General features: G+C 40.9%; 1 protein-coding gene across 1 annotated transcript in view; it reads left to right on the forward strand.

Moving 5' to 3' along the window:
• The window catches only part of KSR1 (kinase suppressor of ras 1), a 149,161-nt gene that overhangs the window by 119,202 nt on the left and 4,937 nt on the right, over positions 1-25,022 (forward strand). The window contains exons 11-15 of the mRNA XM_066578866.1: positions 11,726-11,780; positions 17,346-17,394; positions 18,720-19,108; positions 19,655-19,751; positions 24,365-24,498. Of these exons, the coding sequence (XP_066434963.1) occupies positions 11,726-11,780; positions 17,346-17,394; positions 18,720-19,108; positions 19,655-19,751; positions 24,365-24,498 (724 nt within the window). The remainder of the gene's footprint in view (positions 1-11,725; positions 11,781-17,345; positions 17,395-18,719; positions 19,109-19,654; positions 19,752-24,364; positions 24,499-25,022) is intronic.

Consider the following 25,022-nt stretch of genomic DNA (forward strand, 5'->3'; position numbering starts at 1 on the left):
TGTGTCCTTATTTTTCTCCTAATGCACCCATGAATGTCAATGGAAATTAACGGAAAAGCCGCGAAAACGCCGCGGAAAACGCGCGGAAAAATCGCGGAAAACGCTGCGTTTTTTTCCCGCGGAAAACGCAATCGCCAGTGGGTGCTCGCCCTTACAGCTTTTGTTGAAAGTGGACCGAACTTGGCTAGAGTGACACAGCCTCACGCACACCGACAACTTTACTATAAATCAGGCCAGAAGCTGGTGTAAATTAGGGTAAAAATTTGCCTCTCTGGCACACGAAGTGCCCAAAAGATCCACCAGATTTATGAAGAGGTGCATATTACTGCAGCGAACTGTCACTAAAGACTGGAATAAGATTGTCATAAGTTCATTTCCAGCTTAATGTTTACCACTAAACTACAGAAAGAAATGTTTAATTATTTACAATAAATGTTCTGACCAAGGATTTTTTTTCATTGGTCATAATAAAATTATTTATCATTAATTAAAACTAAATACTGATACATCTTATTTTTTCTAATCGGTTTTTATTTTCAGATTTTTTTTTTTACTCTATTGTCTCTACATGACTATGGGGGCTACCATATTACCTGGGCTGCAGTTAACATCATTTAGAGATACAATCTTCAGCAGCCACATGGACCATATGATCCTATAGTCTGGAGATATGCATTGACTTCTATGGAAGAGCTTTTCAGACATGTTCTGTGACCTGTGCGGAGGTCATTGTGCAGGGAGGGGGCGGAGGTGAGCTGTGACTATCTTCTATTGTGAATAGTGAGTCCAGTGTTATTATATGCATAATAGGTGTTAACTTTCATTATAATCCTGCCTGTGATGATAGTGAGGTAGACAAATGTGGATCCACCTTGCCACACACTGATTTGACTTTGGGCAACCTGGGGTGGCATCACTTGTGGAACCCAGATTTTCACCCTTGACCCCTCAAGCAGGTTACAGCCTTTGTTACAGGGTCCCCAAACTGTTACTTGTCCAGATAGTCCTAGGGATGTGGCTGCTGACACTGCATGGGGCTGACAAATGGTACCTGATAGTTTGAACAGGAGCGTAGCAGGTAGACAGGCAAAGATCAGGCAAAGATCAGGCCCTTTAAAAGGAGGGACAGGAGCCCAGATGCCCTAGGGGCTGAGGCAATGCAGAGTGCAGTGGACAGAGCACAGTGTATAGGCTGCAGGCGATGGCGATGCCCATTCACAGTTCCAGTGACAGGTAAGCTGCGGCTGTAGCTTGCCATGACTGATGTATACAGAAAAGGGTCAGTATTGTAAGGTTCAGTAGTCAGAGTGAAGACTACAAGATGGCTTTTTTTTAAATATAGATATTGACATTGAAAACTTAAGAAAAACACCAAAAATATGTTAAAAAAAAATTGCTCTTTCAAATAACTTATTTACAGATGATACATACCCATTAAACACGTTCACTTTGGTTTTTGATAAAGGAAGAGGAAATAGCTGAAGTTGAGTGGTCCATATATCTGAGCTACAGCACTTTTTACCTTTCCCCAATTTGGCTGATGTGCTAATGTGTATAGGAGCAGCACAACCGTTCCTCAACCCCTTCTGGAAGGGTAAAGAAGGATCAGGCATGTTACATTTTAATATGCCTGGTCCTTTGGGCTGGTCTCACAGGACCAGATTTGATTAGCCAATTCTGAGATCGTGTGATCTGCGGTAATACGATGTTCAATGACATACATGGGATTACAGAATTCCGCTCAAATTAGCTAGTTGGAATTGTACAATGCTCTCACGCAAAATAGAACTCAGTATGTTCTATTTTACCACGGATATGCGCGACATAGAGCCTAATGTAAATCCGCCTTGCTCTTCTGGGAGATAAGCCATTGTCAGAGAGCCTGGCAGCTGCTTTTTCCTCTCTCTTTATTGAATGAGGGAGTCTAGAGTGAGTGGGGCAACAGTTATCTAATATGCATGGGTGACTTTATGGGCCATTTACACGGGACAATTATCGATAGAAATTCATTCAAACTAACGAATTTGAGCAATAATTGTGCAGTCTAAGTGCACAGAAATCACTCACTTTTCGCTCATAGATTTTCAGTCAGATTAAAAACCATCGCTGGATCACAAACTTGTCGTTATGTGTAAACGCACCCTGCTCAGCGCTTCATATGGAGGGCGAGCAAGAAGCCAACGATCTAGCGGTTAAATCTTTTAGTGTAAACCCCCTGCATGAGTGCTAACGACCTTAGCCGTGACGTCAGTGTCCACGCAGTCATTTACAATGATCCACGGTAATGGCCCTTTTACACGGGCCGACAGTCAGGTAAAGTAACTTAATCATGTCCATAGATTGTATTTTATGTAATCTGTAAATTCTGTATAAACATACACTAGATGATCAGTGTCCTGTAGATGCTTTGCTTTCCAGTACTAAAATCATGAAGCATTACTTTCACGTATGGTACTAAGATGCCAAAGCAAAAATAGTTGAGTGGAGTCATATAGACTACCAGCTGTTTGATGCTGTTAGCTGGCAGCTGTGTTTTCCCCTCACTGAATCAGTGACACAGGGTAAAGTCATCCGGCCTGTTGGCTGCTGGCTGAACCTCAGGCATGGAAAAAATGAGACATGAACTTTCTTTGTGAATATCTCACTTTTCAAGTTCCATTAAATCATTGCATTGAAGAAATTGCTCTTTTATTATATAGCTTGCTATCCAAGGAATTCATGACCACACACAGTCGCATGCAGCACTGACGTTGATAACCACAAAATGCTTGCAGATTAGCCCTTAAATAATGGAAATCATAGAAAAATGCACTGACTTCATTGTAAGAAAACATTCCTAATCTCAGTAGGGGGGTTAATGTAATGGATATTTCTAATTTCTGGAAAACTAATTGTAAAGTGGTCCTCACATACCTTGCTCCTACTTTTTATTGGGAAGGAGATTATTTGCAATGGTCTATTTGTCACTACAAACAGTATTCTATATATTGGATGTAATGCCATGAGTTCCTGCTCTATTACAGCGTCTATAGTCTGGAATAACCACACAACATTGAGGGATACGTTTTGCTGAATTTAACTTTTTAAAAAGTTGGGCTACTAATTGCCAGTGCGACAGCTGGTAACTTTTTTTTAACTTAAATGCTGCACCTCTGCTATATAGCTGCAGTTCTGGGGGAATTGTTTGTTACGGGGGGCATAAAGGAATAATTTATATGTCTCCAACTGCAACTCTTAAATAAGGATTAATGCTGTTTCATGGAAATCTAAACTATACACATACCTTCTGCAATAAAAAGGTCGATCTAATGCCTACCCTATTTCCTAATATATGATTACATATTTACCTTCTTAACCCTTTCCAATCCAATTTTTATCCTGGTTTTCATAGGGGGCTTACTCTTTTTCTGCCGTTATACAACAGCGCTATATGCTGGCTAAAGCCAGTACTGCATGAGGTGACACGTTGGATAGGCTCCCACAGCAGAGAGGCTGGGCAATATACAGTAAGAGAACCCAGATGGATGCCTTCCAACATCATAGCTGTACAGCCTTAAATCATATTGTCTTCACAGGTCAGACAGTGGATTGGAAAGGGTTAATATTTGCATAGGCATGGATGTTTATGTAAACATTTGTTCACTTGATCAGTGCCCCACATGAAGTTGTCGCTGACAATTGACTAAGTGCTCATTTGTTGGGTGATCACATCTTTTGTGCCGCACCAAAAGTCTTCAGTTGTCAGCAGCACGAACGAGCTGTAGCTGTGCCATTTTGGGGGACATACATCTTTTTGTTCAATTCATATTCATTTTTTTGGGAGCCAGGGTATCAAAAAAAAACTATTCTGGCATTCAGCACTTTTTTATGGTGTTTACTGTGCAGGAAAAATAATGTGATATTTTAATAGTTTACACTACAGAAATATGGTGATAACAAATGTGTTCTTTTTACCCCCATTGTTTAGATTTTTATGGCAAAGAGGGAGGTTAAACTTTAAATATATATATATATATATATATATATATATATATATATATATTTATTTTAACAAAAAACTTTTATTAAACTATTTTTACATATCTTTTTTTAGTCTTCATAGGGGCCATGAAAATGAGAACACTTGATCATTTGTACTCTATACTACAATTCTTCAGCATTGTAGGATATAGTAATTTTCAATGTTGCCAATTAGGTATTGCCACAGGCAGTCTTTTAGAGTGTATCATAAATGTATTTGTCTCTAAAGCCCCTTTTACACAGGATGGCTGTCGGGCAAATGATGCCCAACACTCACACCCACATGTACTCGCTCCCGTGTTGTTGCACAGGAGCAAGTATTGCTGGCTTACGGCGGAGAGGCTGGGGATTTCTCTCCACGCGCTCCCCCGCCCCTCTCCATTCACTTAACATAGTTCAGTACTGAACGGCTGCTGTTTACACTGAATGATCATCGTTCAGGATTTTAAACTGCATAAAATCCTAAATGATAAATAATCTGGACTCGTCAATTCATTATATTGTGAACAATTAACATATGTATCGAGCTGGGAAAAAGATATAGGTAGTGCCCTCTCAGATGAAGACTGGTCCTGGATCTGGAAATCCACCAATAGAAGTGCCTGTAACATACTAATGCTGGAAACATCATTTAAAGTGTCATTATGTTGGTACTTGGTTCCCACCCGAATAGCTCATGCAGTGCCAGGCTACTCCCCAAACTGCTTACGCGGCTGTTCATCCCTAGGTGACACACTCCACATTTGGTTGGCCTGCCCCCGAGACTTTGGATCAGTGTCTACTTATTAATATACACAGTAACCTACTGTAAGATACGTAAGAATCCCTGGGAGGCTTCACTGAATAAGCGAATTGAGAACATCTCCTCAGCCTCCAGAAAACTAATATCTTTTTTTTCCTAGCTACAAAACAAATCATCGCCCAATCGTGGAAACAGGCTTCACTAGATTTTTCAGCAGTAAAACGTAGAATGGATTGGTATTTAATTAAGGAAAAATTAACATCAATAGTCGAAGATAGACATGAAGGGGTTTCTGAAAATTTGGACTCCATGGATAAACTACACCCTCCCTTCCTAAAATAGTGGCTCCCAAACACCATATAAGTTACCATTTATAAACACAACCACATAGCCCTGTACTCTTCCTCCAGACACTGACCCCACAAGATAGGATCCCTGTTCCTTCCCTTTATCCCGACTACTCTCCCTTCCTCTTCATCTCTAAGTAGGTTGGCCCTGGCCAGGCCATCTTTGATTTAGTGATTTCTTGGATGAAGAAGTTCATACATAATCTAAGAGTTTTTATCATTCCGAACAACATATATGGAATTGTCATTTACCTAATTTGGTACACTGTTTGATTATGAAGCAATCACACTGTGTTGTACCTGATAAATACTTCCTTGTTAAAATTCCAAAATTTAATAAAAATTATTGTTACAAAAAAAAATCCTGAACGATGATCGTTCAGTATAAACAGCAGCCGTTCACTACTGAACGACCGCTGCTTAAGTGAATTCAGAGGGGCGGGAAAGAACAAGGAGTGAAATCTCCTCTAGTCACCCCGCTGCGCGCCAGCGATACTCGCTCCTGTGCAACAGCATGGGAGCAAGTAGATGTGGGGACAAGTGTTGGGCATTGTTTGCCCGACAGTCGTCCCGTGAAAATGGGGCTTTAAGCTTCAAGTAACTGATCTATTGACGGAAAGTGTTCTAGTATACACTTAGAGGAATCTGAATGAGATAATTCCCATGCTCGCAAATATTGTAGATCGGCTGTAATAATACATTTTTGGATGTAGTACTGCTAACCTCCCTTCCAGTTTATTTTGTTTCAGAGTATTTCATTTAATCCTTGCTCTGCCATTACGCCATATCAAATCACAAAACAAATGATGAACTTGATGAAAAATCTCTTGTGATATCCATACAGGCGAGTTGTGTAATACATAAAACAAGTGTTAATAAGATTAACAGGCCCCACCATTGATTTAACATACTCTCTACCATATCTTATGTATCATAGACAGCGTAGGTAGGCTTTTACACAGGTAACATCAATTTGGGATACACCATAGTTAGCTAGGTTGTCAAAATTAGAAGTATTTTGCAGAAGAAATTTAAGGGCATAAGACATATATCACAAATATTGGTAAAAAATCACCTTAAACCATTCTCAGCTTTACAGGGAGAGTTTGATTTACCACACACCCAATTTTATAAGTAACTGCAGCTTCGTAATGCGCTTAATGATGAGGGATCTTTGTCAGTGACCAATTACTAAATTATAAGTATGGTGGGAGAGGCAGAGCGATCGAAGCACCTTATATCAAGATTATACCAATACTTGGTATCGGAGTTTCATGGTCTAGTAGCTTTGCGGGTAAAAGGAAAACGGGAAAAAGATTTTGGTCCATTGAAAGATAGGCAATGACGGGAGATACTGGAAAAAAAAAGTCCTCAGTTTTCACTCAGTAAAGCTCCTAGGATCTCACACTTATATTTGTTATACCGTATCAAGAATACAGAACATCACTTTTCCTTTATCACATTGGCCTCTCCTATTTGTAGTCGCTGTAATGGCCCTTCTGTTGATCTCCTACATATGAGGTGGACATGCCCTAGTTTAACAGGATTCTGGAAGGAAGTAAAGGCCCATTTAGACACAACGATTATTGCTCAAAATTTGCTCAAACGCCATCTTTTGAGCGATAATGGCTGTGTCTAAACAGCGATGAGCTTTATCAGCGCCGCGTGCTGAGTTCTCAGCGGGATACCGCTAATAGTATTCTCTAGGCTGGTATCTTGCTCAGAGTTCTCAGCAGGATACCACTGACAGCTCCAAGAACAAAGAAGCTGTTTGCAGATAACAGTGTTCCTGCTGTCATCTGCATACAGCAGGAGCCTTAATTTACACGCTAATAAACTCTGAGGCCTCATGCCCACGGCCATGACCTACTCTGCCAGCAGAATATCACAGCGGAGTCTGTCACGGCGTCTCCCAAAGACCCCATTCTCACCTCTTTGGATCCGTAGCTCGAGTTCTGTCTGGCCAGCCAGGGCGCATGTGCAGTGCAGCGCATTACGTGCCGGCGGTGACGTGTAATCACAGCGGAAGTATCGCGTGACGGCCGGCTTCTATTGACTACAATGGAAGCCAGCCGCGCATTTTTCCATGGCAATTAGAACATGCCGCGGTTTCTTTCACATTGTGGAATTCCGTGGTAGAATTCTGCAGCGTGAACATTGAGCTATTAGGTTCACTAGAACCTAATAGCTGCGGGATAACACCGTGGATTTCCGCCGCGTTTCACGCAGCAGATATCTGTCTGTGGGCATTAGACCTTAAGTAGCTAATTAGCTACTTAAGAGTTTACGAAAAGTGATCGCTCAAAACTGTTACTGAAGCTGCCGTTTGAGCGAATTTTAAGCGATCATCTTTCAGTGTAAATGGGCCTTAACTGATCTCATAAATTCTGTATATAATATATTTATCCCTTTAATACCGTATGTATGTTTAATACCTTATGTGGAAGATTTGCCCTCTTCAGAATGTACAAAATAAGTAGTGTGCCATTATTCTTAGAAGGAAAATCAGTGGCTCAAAAATGGAAACAAGACTGTCCTCCAATAAACCGAGAATTTATAAATAAAGTTAATTTGCTTGTTGTCATGGAAAAGCATATATACTAGAGATGAGCGAACGTACTTGGTAAGGGCGATTTCGCAATCGAGCACCGCGATTTTCGAGTACTTCACTACTCGGGTGAAAAGTACTCGGGTGCGCTGTGGGGCGGGAGGTTGCTGAGGGGAGTGGGGGGTAGCAGCTGGGGACAGGGGGGAGCCCTCTCTCTCCCTCTCCCCCCCACTCCCCGCTGCAACCCCCCGCTCACCCACAGCGCACCCGAGTAGTGAAGTACTCGAAAATCACGCTGCTCGATTGCGAAATCGCCCTTACCGAGTACGTTCGCTCATCTCTAATATATACCTAAAAAAGAGGAGCCTTAAGGAAGTTAGGATATCTTTGGTCCACATGGATTGACAACTCTGGATTATCCTCTACTGTGTTAGTTTGAAACCAAATATTGTCACTCCGGTAAAACTACAAGTAAAAATAGTTAATATAAGTTTGTGTATGTACATTTTTTTATACTACTGTTCAATGGAACATATACATATTTACCCGTATATTGTGTAAAACATGATGGCCTATATATTGTACTGTATTTCTCTTTAAAGGGGTGGAGGAGGCTGAGAGAGAGGGAGGTTGGGTTCAGGGCAGGTGCAGGATAAGCTGTGTTTATTAAAATGTCAACAAACATATTTGATTAAAAGCATTGCCACAGGCAGGGCTTAATAGACATCCATGCGTGGCAGCCATGAGAGCCTTCACTAGGCTCCGGGCTGCCATGCTAACCCATCAGCACCCCGCAATGCTGAACATAACCAAAAAATGAAATGTGCACATTAGTTAAGCCAAATATCCCTTACACAAATAAACTGCATTTTAAAAAACCCTATGGCTCTGATCAAGGGAAGAAATTTTTTTACATTCACTTGTACTACTGACTTTATGAACAAAAGTTTGGTTCTTTTTAAGTTCTAGTAATTTTTTATTTTTTTTTACATTGGCATTGACATGTAAAGGAAAGCCATTGGTCAAACATATGTGTGTAAAGGCTTATATATTACGAACAGCCATCTGTACCCACCTGGGGCTTGGCATTGGAATACTCTTTTATTGACGAGAGCTGTGTTCAGTCAGTCAGCATGCCGACTGTATTCACTAAGTGCATGAGGGGCAGTCTCTGTCAGGTCTCCTGATACTCTCTAACTGCTTGTTTTTCTCATTCTGCCTGGGTGGTTGCTGTCCTCTTTTATTAAAAGCTGCCTACTACATTCAGCATAGACAACAGTTTATCTTCCCAGGTGAGTTTGCTGCTTTAATCTTTCTAACCAAACCTCTTTTTTCTTATTTTCCTTTCTTCTTCTGCCAAGTTGTACTGTGTCTTAGGCATGTGACCCAGTCTGGAAGTTACAGGTACAATGAGGAGGTTGGGACTTATTCTGGTTTCCTCGAAGGGCAGTTGTAAATATCGGCCCCTGAGAATTACCAGAGTATAGTCCTACACTTATCTTATAGTATCTCTGTTGATGTGTACTAAGTAGACATATGTCATTCTTGCAGGTTTAAAATGCCTTCCTCGACGTATGACAAAATATCTTTGTACCAGGTTAGCACATAGGTGGGTAAGATAAAAATGAAGAGTCCTCAGTTGTTGATACCTTGTAATGGCTAAATAAAAAGATAATGAGAAATAATAAGCTTTGGAGACTACTACGGTCTCTTCATCGGGCTGGCGCTCAGCACTATATGTAAGAGTGGTATAGTTATACACAAAAGGACATAGGAACAGCCGTAGTATATGGTCCCAATAATGCTGGATCCTATATAGAGTATTTAATGGCATGTTCCATTAGGATTCGGACTTAAATTCGGATAGAATTCACTGCCTTTTTGCCAGCAATGTAAGTGAATGGGGTACTTAATACTCTGGAATAATGTGCAGTATTCAGATTTTCTGGTAGATTCCTCTGTGCTATTGAGTTATGCAAAATATGTTGGCAGTATAGTAACATTAAAGGTCCTTGCATATCACTGAAAAAGGACAAATCAATTAAAAATCCCAGCAGCCATCCTTACCATACTGATGAAGGACGCACAAGGGCAGGTATACATCCCTTCCAAACAGCATGCAGACAGGCACATTGCTATATGGCACAAAATACTGATGAACAACCACCTATGCAAAAATAATGATAAATACAAGGTTGCAACCTTGCAGCCCATATCAAAGGTCTTCATTATCTTGTGAGTCCCTACATTAAGATTTACAAACATCACTGAAAAAAGAGAAATCAATTCCAAAATACTTACTGCTATACTAATACAAAGATACAGGGGCAGGTATATATAACACATCCCGCATGCAGAAAGCCAAATTACTATATGGAGAAACACTGCATAAGGGCCCGTTCAGACGAGCGTATGTGTATGTGCTAATCCGCGCGTACATGCACGCGTTTGAGCGTGCGCACAAAAATGCGTGTGAACGAAGGTCCGTGCTTTACATATGCGTGTTAGCAAATGTGATTTTGGCTGCATGGAGCGCATGTAGATGCACTTCATACCTTGAGCTGTATCAGCATCCCAGCCAATATACACGGCGCCAGTATTTTAAGTATTGATAGTTGTGAGACAGAAGATTTCTTTGGCGCCCCAGCGAACTTTGGATTACTAAGTTTCTTCCTTTATATAACAGGCTGCACATCTTTTATTGGTGTTTACAACCAAACACATCCGGAACACAACATGGAGTGCTTTATGAAAAGGGAAAGACACAAAAGCATTTAGCTTTAGCATAAAAAAATTAAAAAATTTACAATGCTGTCTATTGGGTCGTTCACATGAGCGGACGCACGTGCAGCGTGTCCCATAGGAGCCAATGTTAAGAGCAGTGCAGTACGGACCAAACAGCCACGCATGCCCTTTCTTCGTTGCTGCGCGCGTTCGCACGCACTAAAAACACGCCCATGTGTTTTCCTAGTCCTCCCTTCTCACCCCCCCTCTCCATATTAACCGAAATGCCCATTCCCTATGTGTCTTGTAAGTCTGTTAGTTAACCCGGTTTAAAATAAGACAACCTGGCAGTGTCTGATTGAAAGCACTTCAGATGGATACACAAGAAGACTATTAGCCTGGTTTCACGTGTTTCAAATGAGGTTTATTACAGACCTGATATAGCTCAAAAAAGTTTTCAAATTCTCAGTTATTAAAAATTTCTATGCAGCTGGACATATTCAGAATACCGAAAAGAATAACACAACTGTAAATGTATATGTAAATGCAATAAATAAAGAATTTATAAAAAAAAAAACACGCCCATGTGAATACTTCATAGGAACTCCATAGTTTTAAATAGGAGCGCAGTTTTGTGCGCGCGTATATGCGTGCGAAAACACGCTCGTCTGAACGGGCCCTAAGTGCAATATACTGATTAATAACCGCTCACACGCCTGCCATATTTTTGGGGAGGCGGAGTACTTAGTAGTATTCACATAGATAAGGCATGCAAAGGGTGCTTTCTTAAGGATAATAAAAGATTACACAGAAATCCCATAGAATAAATAAAATAACTTGTACCAAGGTAGAGAAATAATATACACTGAACCGTTGTGATGTAATCATGAGCTGGTTGCAGACACTTGTAAGAAGTTGCCAAGGAGCCTAATTATATATCTTTCCTCATGAGTGAGCATTGGGTGTGGGGTGCAGTACACTAGTCCTACTACTAGATGGCAGCATTTACTGTATTTACATCTGCTGTGACAATTGTCAGATTATAGCACCACACTTGTTCTTGTTTTTTTTAACCTACTGGATTGTTAATCCAATGCTTTTTTATAATTCTGGTCAAACTTTACAGCATAGCAGGGTATTATTTAAGCTAAATGCGTGTGTCAACCATCCGTTTTATCACATTTCTGGTAAGTACCTCTGATGTCTCATAGAATATATATAACAGTATCTAACTGCATTTGTTTCTTTTGCAGCACAATCTGTAAAGGACTGGCTATTAAGTAAACCTTTTTAATGACATTTAGTGCAATGTTCTTAAAACATTTCTTGTTTCTTATATTTTAGAAGTCTTGAATCAGTCCCCAATAACACAGACACCTGAACCCCCAGAAATTCCCAGGTAATAAGGAATGCTCCAATTATTTTCCTTTTTCAAAGTCTCTGTTCGCATTTGTGTCAAAGTATTGTTTTTTCCCTTGCTTTCACTGATCAGGGGGAAGGGGTGGGGGACCCTTCTCCTAAATACTCCTAAATGTAAAATATGTCTTTGATGTATTCTTTTAGCACTACTAGTAACCAAACTGCATAACATTTTTTTGTACCATTTTGGCTACTAGTATTATGGAACTGTAGTAAAGTTATATGCAGACTATTAAGCTTGAAGATTCTCTTTTTTTGATCTCCTGCAGTTTTTTACATTAAAGGGGTTGTCTCGCGGCAGCAAGTGGGGTTATACACTTCTGTATGGCCATATTAATGCACTTTGTAATATACATCGTGCATTAAATATGAGCCATACAGAAGTTATTCACTTACCTTCCCTGCACTGGCGTCCATGGCTCCGTCTAACTTCAGCATCTAATCGCCCGATTAGACGCACTTGCGCAAAAGGGTCTTCTGCCTTCGGGTTTGTCCGGCAGCAGCAGCGTTTTGGCTCCGCCCCTTCTACGCGTCATCGCGTAGCTCCGCCCCGTCACGTGTGCCGATTCCAGCCTCCTGATTGGCTGGAATCGGCACACGTGACTGGGCGGAGCTGCGCGATGACGCGTAGAAGGGGGCGGAGCCAGAACGCCGCTGCTGCCGAACCGAGCCGAAGGCAGAAGACCCTTCTGCGCAACCCCTTTAATGTAAAAAAAATGAGGTTTAGGTATTAAATAAATATATATATATATATATATATATATATATATATATATATATATATCCATAGCCTTTAATGTAGGGGTTACAAAGAAAAGACAGACATTTTAGAAATAGTATCAGATCTCCTAAAAAGCTATCAGATATGTGTGTGACTTTGACAATGAAGGATCTTTAGGCTAAACTAAAGTCTTTTAGTAAGTTGCTCAGATGAGTGTTATGTAAATGATGTTTGCATAATGACAGTTTGCTCTAGCTGAGCCATACCCAGCCATATTCTGTGAATTGCACAGGATTAGAGTTACATAACATTTCCCCTTTATCTAGTTTCTTCCTCTTCCTATAGGATGTGACATTTTGTATCATGACAGATCACATTAACCTCACACATACATGCTACTTTATTATTTCTTTATGCCAAAAAATGCAGCAGGAAAATCTGTATTTCTACATCTAGAAACGTAATTGCATGTAAATCATTCAGCCTCAGTTTTAGTTTAGTTCCTAATGGTACGTTCAAACCGCAGAATCCACCATGAATTTTTTCGGGTGAGTTCCACCTTTAAAATCCGTGGTAGCAATTTTTGCCGCAGTTATGTCGATTTAGCTATTTTCAATGGGCAACTCTGTGCGCAGATTTTCTGACACGGAAATAGGGCGAAATCCACATGAAGAAGCTAATGCTGAAAAAATCTGTACTTTATAGACTACAGTGTGGACTCCCATTGAAAGTAATGGGACTTCACGGCAAATCTGCAACAAGTGCTTCACGGTGTGAACAGGGCCTTAACCCCTTGAGTGGCGGGTTTCCTACCGCCCTGTCGTGCCCACCAGGGCAGGTTTTTTAAATGGTCTAAATCATTGAATTTCAACTAATTTTGCAGTTGCGTCCCAAAAGCCATAACTTTTTGATTTTTCCATTGACACACCCATACGAGGGCTTGTTTTTTGTGGGACAAGTTGTACTTTTTGATGGCATCATTTTGGGGTATATATAATGTATTGCATAACTTTTGTAAAAAATTTGTAGGGAGATTGGGGGGAAAAAAGAAATTCTGCCATTTGTTTTTTGGATTTCATTTTTACGGCGTTCAGCGTGCAGAATAAATAACGTGATAACATTATCCTCTGAGTCACACGTTTCTGGCGATACCAAGTTTATACAGTTTGTGTTTTGCTATTTTTGTACATTTTAAGCATTTTTTTTTTTTTTAAAGGTTTGCTTTTGTGTCGCCACATTCCAAGAGCCGTATTAATTTTATTTTTCCATTGCCAGAGCTCTAAAAGGCCTTGTGTTTTGCAGGATGAACTCCAGTCTTCATTTATCCATTTTTTTGGAACATGTAAAATTTTGATCGCTTTTTATTCTATTTTTTCTAGTGGCAAGATTAACGAAATCTGTAATTCTGGCATTTTTTTTACTTTTATTTTTCACTGCATTCTCTCAACAGTACAAATAATATATTAAAGTAATTCTACAGGCCAGTACGATTATGCCAATACCAAATTGTAATACCGTATATACCGGCGTATAAGGCGACGGGGCGTATAAGACGACCCCCCAACTGTCACCTTATACGCCGGTATTCAGTGGAGAAAAAAAAAAAAATTTATTACTCACCTCCCACGGCGTTCTGTCGCGCTCCGGCAGGATGTCGCTCGCTCCGACAGGATGTCGCTCGCTCCTCGTCCCCGCCGCAGCATAGCTTTCTGAATGTGGGGCTTGAAATCCCCGCTTCCAGAAAGCTAATACACACGCCGGCAGCCATGACATCATTGAATGGCTGTGATTGGCTAAAGCACACGTGGCTTCAGCCAATCACACTATTCAATGACATCATTGAATGGGTGTGATTGCTAACACGTGCGCCTTCAGCCAATCACAGCCATTCAATGATGTCATTGAATAGTGTGATTGGCTGAAGCCACGTGTGCTCTAGCCAATCACAGCCATTCAATGCTGTCATGGCTGCCGGCGTGTGTATTAGCTTTCTGGAAGCGGGGATTTCAAGCCCCGCATTCAGAAAGCTATGCTGCGGCGGGGACGAGGAGCGAGCGACAGCCTGCCGGAGCGAGCGACATCCTGCCAGAGCACGACAGAACGCCGTGGGAGGTGAGTAATAAAATTTTTTTTTTTTACACTTTTTTTTTTTTTGTATTACCGGCGCATAAGACGACCCCCGACTGCAGAGCAGATTTTTCGGGGTTCAAAAGTCGTCTTATACGCCGGTATATACGGTAGTTTTTTTTCTTTTTCACGACTTTTTCACACTTTAAAAAAAAACAAAAAAAAGTTATAAAAGTTTAAATTACACTCCTTTAAAAAAAATCTAAATCCTAAAAGAAAAATACAAATTTGGTATCGCCGCGTCCATAAATGTCCGATCTATCAAAGTAGTGCATTATTTACCCTGCACAGTGAACGTAGTCCGAAAAAAAAATAAAGAACGCCACAAATGCACTTTTTCAGTCACCCTTTTTTTTCCAGAAAAAGTGCAATAAAAAGCGAACAAAAAGTCGTATGTATTCCCGATTGGTACCAACGTAAACTACAGGACATCCCGCAAAAAATGAGCCAACGGAAAACTAAAAATGTTGCGCGCAGAAGATGCAGCAGAAAATAATTTTAAAAAATTAAATGTCTGAAAAAAATGCAAGTACTACAGCAAAAAAAAAAAAACTATACAAGTTTGGTATCGTAGTAATTGCATTGACCCATAGAATAAAGTTATCAGGTCATTTTTGTTGCAGTTTGTGCACTGTAGAAACAAAACACACTGAAAGATGGCGGAGTGTCATTTTGTTTTTTTCATTTTACTCCACTTAGAATTTTGTAAAAGTTTTTCAGTACATTATATGCTATTTTAAATAGCACTATTAAAAAATACAACTCGTCCTGCAAAAAACAAGCCGTCATACAGCAACGTCGATGGATAAATAAAGGAGTTATGATTTTTTAAATGGGGGGAGGAAAAAAAGAAATGGGCAAAAAAGAAAAAAAGGGGCCATGTCATTAAGGGGTTAAATAATGTACCAACTTCCTTCTCTGGGTCATTACGACGCACGGATACCACATGTGTAATTTTATTTTAAATTTTTTACAAAGTAAAGGGAGACAAGTGTTTTTATTTTTATTTTTTTTTATAATTTTTTATTTTTTACTTTTTTTTTATTTTCGACCCTTTAGGGGACTTCTACAGGGACCCATCAGGACCCCCTGATCACTTTCCGGGGGTCCGATTGTGACAGCCCTTTACATGCTGCAGTCACATAGACTGCAGCATGTAAAGGGTTAACACAGCAGAGATAGGAGGTTTTCTCTGATCTCTGCTGTAAGAGCTGGTGCCTGGCTGTCCCCTAACAGCCAAGCACCAGCTCCCCCTGCCACAGAGACCATCGGCTTGCTTCTGACAAGCCGATGGTCTCTATGGCAACCTATAAACAAAGCAGGAGACTTAGAAGCAGGAGATTGCCGGCATGTCGGCAATATCTTCTGCTTCTGTTGTTCATAGCCCTTGCTTTGTTCTCTCTGGGTCTGTGCAGGCAGAGCACACTGCCACAGCTTGTGGCATTGTGCTCTGCAGCTCCCATAGTGATACATAGCCCGGAAATCTTCCGGGCTATATCACTATTGGCAGTGGAGCTCCTCCCAAAAAATTTCTGGGCGTGCCACTCAAGGGGTTAAAGGGCTTTACCATGCATGCTCTTTTGTGGGAATCCGACCCTGTGCCTGGGCCAATGACCCAGCGTACCTGTCTTTTTTTATCTATACTGCGGATGGTCTGGATGGCACGCTGTCGGACATGCGCAGTACAGATTTTCTTGTGCCGTTGCCAGGCTCGAGGGTACCGCGACCTTTACACAATGTCAATTGCGGAAGGGCCACGGGTCAGACCGCTCAGATTAACTCAAATTAACTTCAATGGAAGCCGGCTGTGCGGACATCGCACAAAAATAGAGCATGCTGCAATTTATACTCTGCGAGTGGAAAATCGCAATTGATTTCCACTCATATGTAGGAAAAAGTGCCTTTGCATATCATGCTATGGAAGTTATTTGCTGCTGAACCTGGAGGCGGACACCCGCTCCGGATTCTACAATGCAAATCCGCCCGTATGCACACGGCCCAAAGGTACTTGTACAGCCCTGGATTAATTTGACTCCATATGGGCATAAAGTTCATAATATTGATATATAAACGCTAATGCCTATGATGGCGGGTCACTAAATTCTAGCTCATGCCATCGCAGTCATAACACAACATTTCTGAAAGCATATACATATGACTTCTGCTGATAACCTCTCTAGCACAGCTCACATCTCCCCTTAGCAAGAGACATGTGATACTGTGACGAATAAGTACAAGTCACGCGGTGACTATTTCATAGTGGTCTTCTGTGGGGAAGGATCAAGCAGCGTGAACTGGCAGATTTATGCACTATATTTAATAGCTTAATAGATCAAATACTGGGAATGTAATGGCTGATAAGCTCTAAAACCTGGGAAAGGATAGGACACTGCTATCCAATTGTCTTTAAAGACACAGCGCAGAATAAAATATGCACAGTTATTATTTATGACAATGGAGTCTAGTGATTCTCAAGGGAGCTCATATGTGTCATTACGCTCGTGCAGCCTGTTATTCCCATGTGCACTATATAATTTTAGCATGTATAGATCTAAGCAACTGAGAATAGAAGAGACGCAAGACATTGGTCTAACTACAGTGTTGTTGTTGTTATAGTCACCAGGTGCCTTTTTGTTTTCTGCGTGTTTTTAATTCAGCCTTTTAGATTGCACTAACACCTACAATATTTTCCATTAGTGCTGAGGCTGACATGGAAACAGATGTCGTGGAAGAGCAGGAAGCGGAGGTACAGTAACTATTACTTTGGAAAAATCAACCACTAGGGGGTGCTGTTGTTATCTCTTAAAGCAGAAGAATAAATTGTGGTTCAGAAAAGAGTTTATGTCTGTTAGGCACGTTTTGTATATGCTAATTTATCTATCTGGAGTTAATAGTACTGTCCTCCCATTATTTTATGTACTTATTATTAAATCATGGCTGAGATTTCTGCTAAACAGTAAACTAGTCAATGTTAATTGTTTACTTGTTAAGGCCCATTTGGACACAACGATTATCGCTCAAAATTCGCTCGAAAGCCGTCTTTTGGGCGATAATCGTTGTGTGTAACTGCACACACATTGTGCAGTTTTCGTTATCCCGTCGCTCATTGTTGTCTTTTAGCGTGCTGAAAGATGACGGTGAGACTTATGAGGGATTCACAGCGGGATACAGCTGATACTATTGTTTCAGCTGTATCCCACTCCCTCATAACAGGCTGAGTATGAAGGACAGAGCAGTCCAGCTTTGTTCGCCATTATCGGCACGGAGCGCTCGGCTGTATAACAGCCGGGCGCTCCGTGCAGAAAACATCTGGATGCAGAAGACAAGCGGGACACCCCGCTTGTCTTCTGCATCCTCTGCTCTGAGCGCTCAGCTGTAAAACAGCCGGGCGCTCAGAGTGGGGAACAGCTGGATGCAGAAGGCAAGTGGGGACACCCCGCTTGTCTTCTGCATCCTCTGCTGGCAGCGCAAGGTGATCGCTCATCTTGAGCGATCATCTTGCACTGTAAATGACACAATGATGATCGCTCAAAAGTCGCTTGAGCAACATCTTTTGAGTGATTATTGTTGCGGCTAAACCAGCCTTAAGTCTCTGTTCACATTGACATTTTTCTCATTTCCACCAACATCCAAGTTAAATCCAGTATAATTTTTGTGCCAGCGGTTGGCTCCAGTCGGGGTTGGCTCCTGTTCCCTGATGGTTCCATTACTTTTTACAGGGTAAAAAGAATTTTCTGCTATGCTATTCGACACAGTCAAAACAAACTGAAATTTGACAAATCCCATTACAGCCATGCGGTTGGCCAGATTATCCTTTCGCTCTGTGAGAAATGGAAATCTTGTCAATAGTGCAAACAGATCCTGTAATATTCTTCTGGCTGGGACAAAAGTTTGCATTAGAGGCTACTAAATTTTCATATGAAGTCAGGGAAACTCGGCAAGATGTAGGATTTAAGATATGACATATGTATCCATGATTAAAGTCTGAAGATACTTGGAAATCTATAAACCATGCAGACATTATTTTTGACCCTTCTAGCTTAGTTACCTGGTTACATATTGTTTTAACAGAGTGAGGAGCAAGAAGCCAACAAATCTGAGCCAGAGGATGATGATGATGAACTGGATGAGCTCCCAAACCCACGGTCCACAAGTGGTACTTTCAGAGCAATGATCTTCCGCAAAGACAGCCAAACCAGTGTCTATTTACAGGAATGGGATATACCTTTTGAACAAATTGAACTTGAGGAACTTATTGGTCAAGGAAGATGGGGGAAGGTGTACAGGGGGCGATGGCATGGGGAAGTAGCAATTCGTTTATTGGAAATAGATGGCAACAATCAAGACCATTTAAAGCTCTTCAAGAAGGAAGTGATGAACTACAGGCAAACTCGTCATGAGAATGTAGTGTTGTTTATGGGGGCTTGCATGCATCCTCCCCATTTGGCCATCATTACTAGGTGAGTCGTTTTAAGCAAAGGCAACGAATATATTGTTTGCCCATGAAGGTTCCCAATGACCATTCCCCTCTCTATTATATTTTACATGATAATGTTAAATATGTTTTTGAGCTAGTGTTATAATACATGCTGATATCATTTTATATATATATATATATATATATATAATTATTTGGTGGGATGTTATGAATAGAAAAAATATTCACACACAATGCATTGAAGATCTTGTCCCAGAAACATAACCACATTCTGTATGTTCAATTAGAGCATATGGACATCGTATAGGGGGCGCCAATTTTCTTAGCGGCTGAAAATGCCTCTAAGAAAGATGCATGCTGCTCTAGGTCCCCATTTCACATTATAGAGCCATGTAAATTTAGGAAATGTGCGGCTTCTCAGTTTGAGTAGCAGGTCTTCCCAACGCAGGCCATACTTCTGCTTCAGGAGGTAGTCTGACAATTGTTAAGTAAATTGATCTCATGTATATGAGGCCATGACTGTAAAATTATGTTACTTTTCAGTTCAACTGTGTGCTATTATTTTCAGTTATTGCAAAGGAAGAACACTTCATGCATTTGTGAGGGATCCCAAAGCCTCACTTGATATCAATAAAACTCGTCAGATTGCTCAAGAAATCATCAAGGTAAAGAGTCTAATAGACTGAATTTATAGATACAATGGACATTATACTGGTGTGAAGGCGCAGTTAAGTTAGTTGATATTTTGCAATGTTCATGAAGATTGTGACCATGAATGCCAAAACAACTTGTTTTTAGGTAAATTGATCTTAGCTTGTAGCTAGTGATCTGCGGCAGAGAGAACTTTGTTGTAATGCCGTCTTGTTGGAGGACCTCTCCTGTGAGTATTCCTTCTGACCTCATCACTGCCAAGCAGGATACAGGATGTACAAGTCTTATAACAGGAACCTCACTCATGCTGCACTACTACTAGCTAATGCAACATGAATGACAAGGCAATGTGGGGGAGGCATAGCAGGACAAAAGCTGTGGGAATAACTGTGCTGTGCTATTACTACCATGACCTGCCAATGGGAAATATGGTGAAACTGACAGAAATAAGTAGAGGAGCTTAGGGATGTACTTTTAGTACAGCTTTATTGAGCTTTTCTTTGATTTGCCTATATTATACCTAAAAAACCCATCATGTAAATTTTTGTTTTTCATCTCATGGCATACCAGCTACTTTTTGTTTTTTGTTGTTTTCATCCCTCTGTTCCAACAGCCATCAGTTTTGTCCAGGAGTTTTTGTAGAAACAGCACCACACTTATCCACAGGTTGTGTTTAGTATTGCAGCTCAGCTCCATTGAAGTGAATGATGTTAAACTGCAATACTACACACAACATATGGACAGGTGTAGCACTGATTTTGGAAAAAGCGGACATGTTTTTCTAATTCTGTACCCCTTTAAATAATATTCTCATTTGCACAAGGAAAAACTAGAAGCAATGGGATGAAACTGAAAGGGAGGAGACAAAGATTAGATATTAGAAAAAGCTTTTTGACAGTGAGAGTGATCAATGAGTGGAACAGGTTACCACAGGAGGTGGTGAGTTCTCCTTCAAATGAAGTATTCAAACAAAGGCTGGACAAACATCTGTCTGAGATGATTTAGTGATCCTGCATTGAGCAGGGGGTTGGACCAGATGACCCTGGAAGTCCCTTCCAACTCTACCATTCTAGGATTCTATAGTGAGCATTGGTTATTTTTTAGTTTAGCATATACCCTGATATTAGTCAATTTTTTGAAAATACTGTACAACTGCTTTAAAACATACAGACATTTTTCTCCATTGAAATGAATGAGATTTTCTGAAGCTCCTTTCATTACAATTCCATATGGTTTGCAATGTCTAGCTGGAGGAGTTGTGATCTGTAGTTGTAATAAAGTTACTGGAAAGTTGGATGACTCTAGACTGAATATCCCTGTACAGTCTGCATCTAGTACAGTATAATATATTTAAGTTGTGGGAAACAGTATTATCGGTCTTGTTGCATAGATGACGTTGCCTCCGTGGCAATACCTGTTACAGTATGCTTGAAATTAAACATTTAAAGGTGTACTGTCATAAAAAAAGGAAAATCTGTCTTCACCTATTTCTCCCCCATCAGTCTTCTTACCAGATCTTCACCTGCAGTCCCCCAGGTCACATCACATCCAGACAGCCGAATCCTCTTCTTCCTGAGACGAAGTGTACATTGCCGGCATTCTGCTTCCTGCAGGGCAATGTACATTACATCACTAGTGATGTAGGGTTCACTGCCTAGCAGAGAATGCCGAATCCTCGGCAGCCTGCCTTAACACGACTGCGCAAACGCGATGTCTCACTGCTAGTGTTTCATATACTATATGTAACACTAGCGGCAAGATATCGCGCATGCACGCTAGAGCAGGCTGCCGGGGATTCGGCATGCCCTGCTAGGCAGTTAATGTTACGTCACTAGCAGCGTTCTCTGCCCTGCAGAAAGTGAGCTGCAGCTAATGGATGCTGCAAAACAGGAAGAAGAGGATCCGGACAGCTGGAGATGAGGTGACTCGGGGACTTTTTTTTTTTCTAATGACAAAACCCCTGGAAGGCAGAATATCAGAGACTGACACAGATTTAAAAAAAAACTTTGAATGATAGTTTCCCTTCAGTTTATGGTTATATGTGACAGATGGCTATTTAGAGAGGTCTATTTTATGGTATCTATCCTACATCTGTTGCTATGTAAACTGAATAACAGTCCAAACTGCAAGTCTTATAAAAAAAAAGGCGTGTAAGACATAACCTAATTATATTCACAGTCGGGAAGGTATCTGCATTAAGCACTCATACTATGTGAAAAAAATGAACATGAACTTCATTGGCCTATATAAATCTGTTGACTTTTCCCCCACACGGTCATTCTAGTAGTTAGGGTTTGCTGTGGCAAAGGGCGTAGCGACAAACACATTTTCCTTGGTTGCAGCTATGTGCATTCCAAATTCAGACACATTCAATTTCCAGTTCTGTGTAGTAAAATATTAGTAATTTACTTACAGTGAACCCAAAATTTGAAGGGGTTGGTCCGCCAATAACATGTATCACCTATTTATAGGAATATGATATATGTAGAATCCGGGACCCAGTGTATAGAGCTATTGTGAACAGGCATGATCACCACTCCATTCACACAGGGGTCTCAGAACCCTCATTTCTGTGATTAGTGTGGGGGTCCCAGCAGCCAGATCCCTAGTGATCATATATTTCTCATCTATCCTGTGGGTAGGTGATAAATGTTGGTGCATCAACTCCTTTAACATAAGTAGATACTTATCCCTTACCAATATTCACTATATATATGGTACAGTGGGACAGTAGTTTCCATCATCCCACCATATATGTACGGCGCTGCTTCGTGGAGGGTCAGAAGCTGAGCCCCCAGTAACTGGAGTGGAATCATAGCAATGAAGCCGGTCACATGTTTTTTCCTCTGAGAGACGGCCGTCTTCAGGTACGTCTGTCTCCTTCCTGCAGTAACCCCGGACGCCGATGCACCCGTGTGACTGAGGCCTAACTGTGTCATTTTTTATCACACATTGAAGAAATGACAAAATAAAAATGAAAAACCATGTCAGAGCAGCTTTTTTTGTGGTTTGGCTCATGAGAACACAATAAAAAGCAATTAAAAATGATCTGTACCCAAAAATGGTACAAATAAAAATGTCAGCTTATGACTCCAGAAAAAACGCTCTGTAGCTGCAAAAATAAAAAATTAAGGTTTGGATTTCACTGCCTTGACTAAAATGTGATTGTTCTCAGTGAGAGAAACCAAGTCATCTTGTAGATATGATACCTTTTAATGACTAACAAAAATACATGATGTTATAGTGAGCTTTCAAACCTTTCGGGGTTCCTCATGCATAATGACAAGGTATACCGGTAGTATATATAAGGAAGCGCCCGAAATGGATAAAGCTAGATGATATCTATATAAAAGGCAGAAAGAAAGGACTCACCTGGCACTGAGCAGGGGTCCCTCTGGCTATGGGATGTCCCCGCTCACTATCCGCAATCCTGGCTGGTGGAATATAATATAAGTCTCCTGGTCTATGGATTCCAAGGTTCAGGCAGCAGTGTGAGGTAACCCCAATACTCCCATGTCCAAGGAAAGAGAAAACGCCACGGCAGCAAAAAACCTCCACACTCTTGACTTATTATTGAAGGAGGATTTATTGATCAAAGTAAAAGGATAACACATAAATGCATGGAGGAGAGTGAAAAAACTCCTCCAGTAAACCAATGAAAGCAACACGTATCGATTCACTTAGGCGTCTTTACCAAGCACAATATCATGTATAAATAGAGATGTTTACCTGGAAGTAATCCCAGCTGGCAGCACGTCGGTTCGCCCTACGCCAGGTAAGCGTCATACATGGCGACTAGAGATGAGCGAACTTACTCGGTTCGGGTGTTTATGCACTCGAGCACCGCTTTTTCCGAGTAACTGACTACTCGGACGAAAAGATTCGGGGGGCAGCGTGGTGGAGCTGGGGGTAGCAGTGGGGAACAGGGGGGAGCTCTCTCCCCCCCACTCCCCTCTGCAACCGCCCCCGCTCCCCCCCCCCCCCCCCCCCCCCCGTGCACCCCCGGAATGTTTTCGTCTGAGCAGTCAGTTACTCGGAAAAAGCGGTGCTCGAGTGCAAAAACACCCAAAAAGAGTACGTTCGCTCATCTCTAATGGCAACACAAAGCTTAGAATTAGAGCCAACATGATTTTTATTTCATGCATAATGAAACAGATCCGAAGAGGCATGCATATATATACACACATACTTATGACAAGGCACAGCCATGGTCTGATTGACCCACTCACATGGGTGTATGTTCTCTGGATTTTGTCTGGATTTTTTATACACTTAATACGCAGTGTTAAAAGCTCATTGATTTACATCAGACCATTCAGGCCTGCGTTTCTTGAAAGTAAGTTGCAGCATGTTCTATTTTGCTGTAGAATCTGCACCATTATAGGCTGTGAGTTCTTAAATATATGCAGTAAATATGCATGTTGCATGCATATTTGCCTAATATTGCGTAAAAAATATGTGCGTAATATGCAGCTAAAGTACGCTGGTATGAGTGTGCCCTTATATGAAGTTTTTAATGAAGACCTTACATGTGATCTGTCATAGTGCAACCCAATAACTAATGAAGATGTTCTGTTTCACTGTATTCTAGTTCATATTTCTCCATATGGTTTCCCCTCTCCTTTAGGGTATGGGTTACCTGCATGCCAAAGGCATTGTCCACAAGGATTTAAAATCCAAGAATGTTTTCTATGAAAATGGCAAAGTGATAATCACAGACTTTGGTCTCTTTGGGATATCAGGAGTTGTGCAGGAGGGAAGGTAAGAACCACACCAAGAGCTGATGTCTGATGGAATAAATTAAGTGTACAGATGTAGCAAAGTTTAACTTGGCATTTAACCCTGTTAAATAAACTGCGGCACTGGACTTTTTTTTGCTTTTTCAGTATCTTTTGTTGGACCAAGATAGCAGCATTTGGCTAAATTTTGCTACATCTGTAAACACAGGGTATTTAAAAAAGATGGACCCAAATTCAAAGCAGTATATTTTACAATGGCAACATGTTACAATTACATAAAAAGCTGAAAACGATTAACTAGGTATGAAGTTTTACTAACCATTATATATATATACTGTATGTGCCCTCCACCTGCTGTACAGACACAATTGAGAAGACCGTTGAATTAGCCCCAAACACCTCTCAAAGTGTTTTCTTCCATTAGGGTCACCGCTGGATTGATTCTGTTTTCAAGGTCATCCAGATTAGTTGCTAATGGTGGCACAAAAACCAGAGAATATCGCAGGGCGTAATTAATGTCTGCGAACCTTGGGAACCAAAAGTAAA

This window comes from Eleutherodactylus coqui, chromosome 1, assembly GCF_035609145.1.
Source record: "Eleutherodactylus coqui strain aEleCoq1 chromosome 1, aEleCoq1.hap1, whole genome shotgun sequence".
In the NCBI taxonomy this organism is placed as follows: Eukaryota; Metazoa; Chordata; class Amphibia; order Anura; family Eleutherodactylidae; genus Eleutherodactylus; species Eleutherodactylus coqui.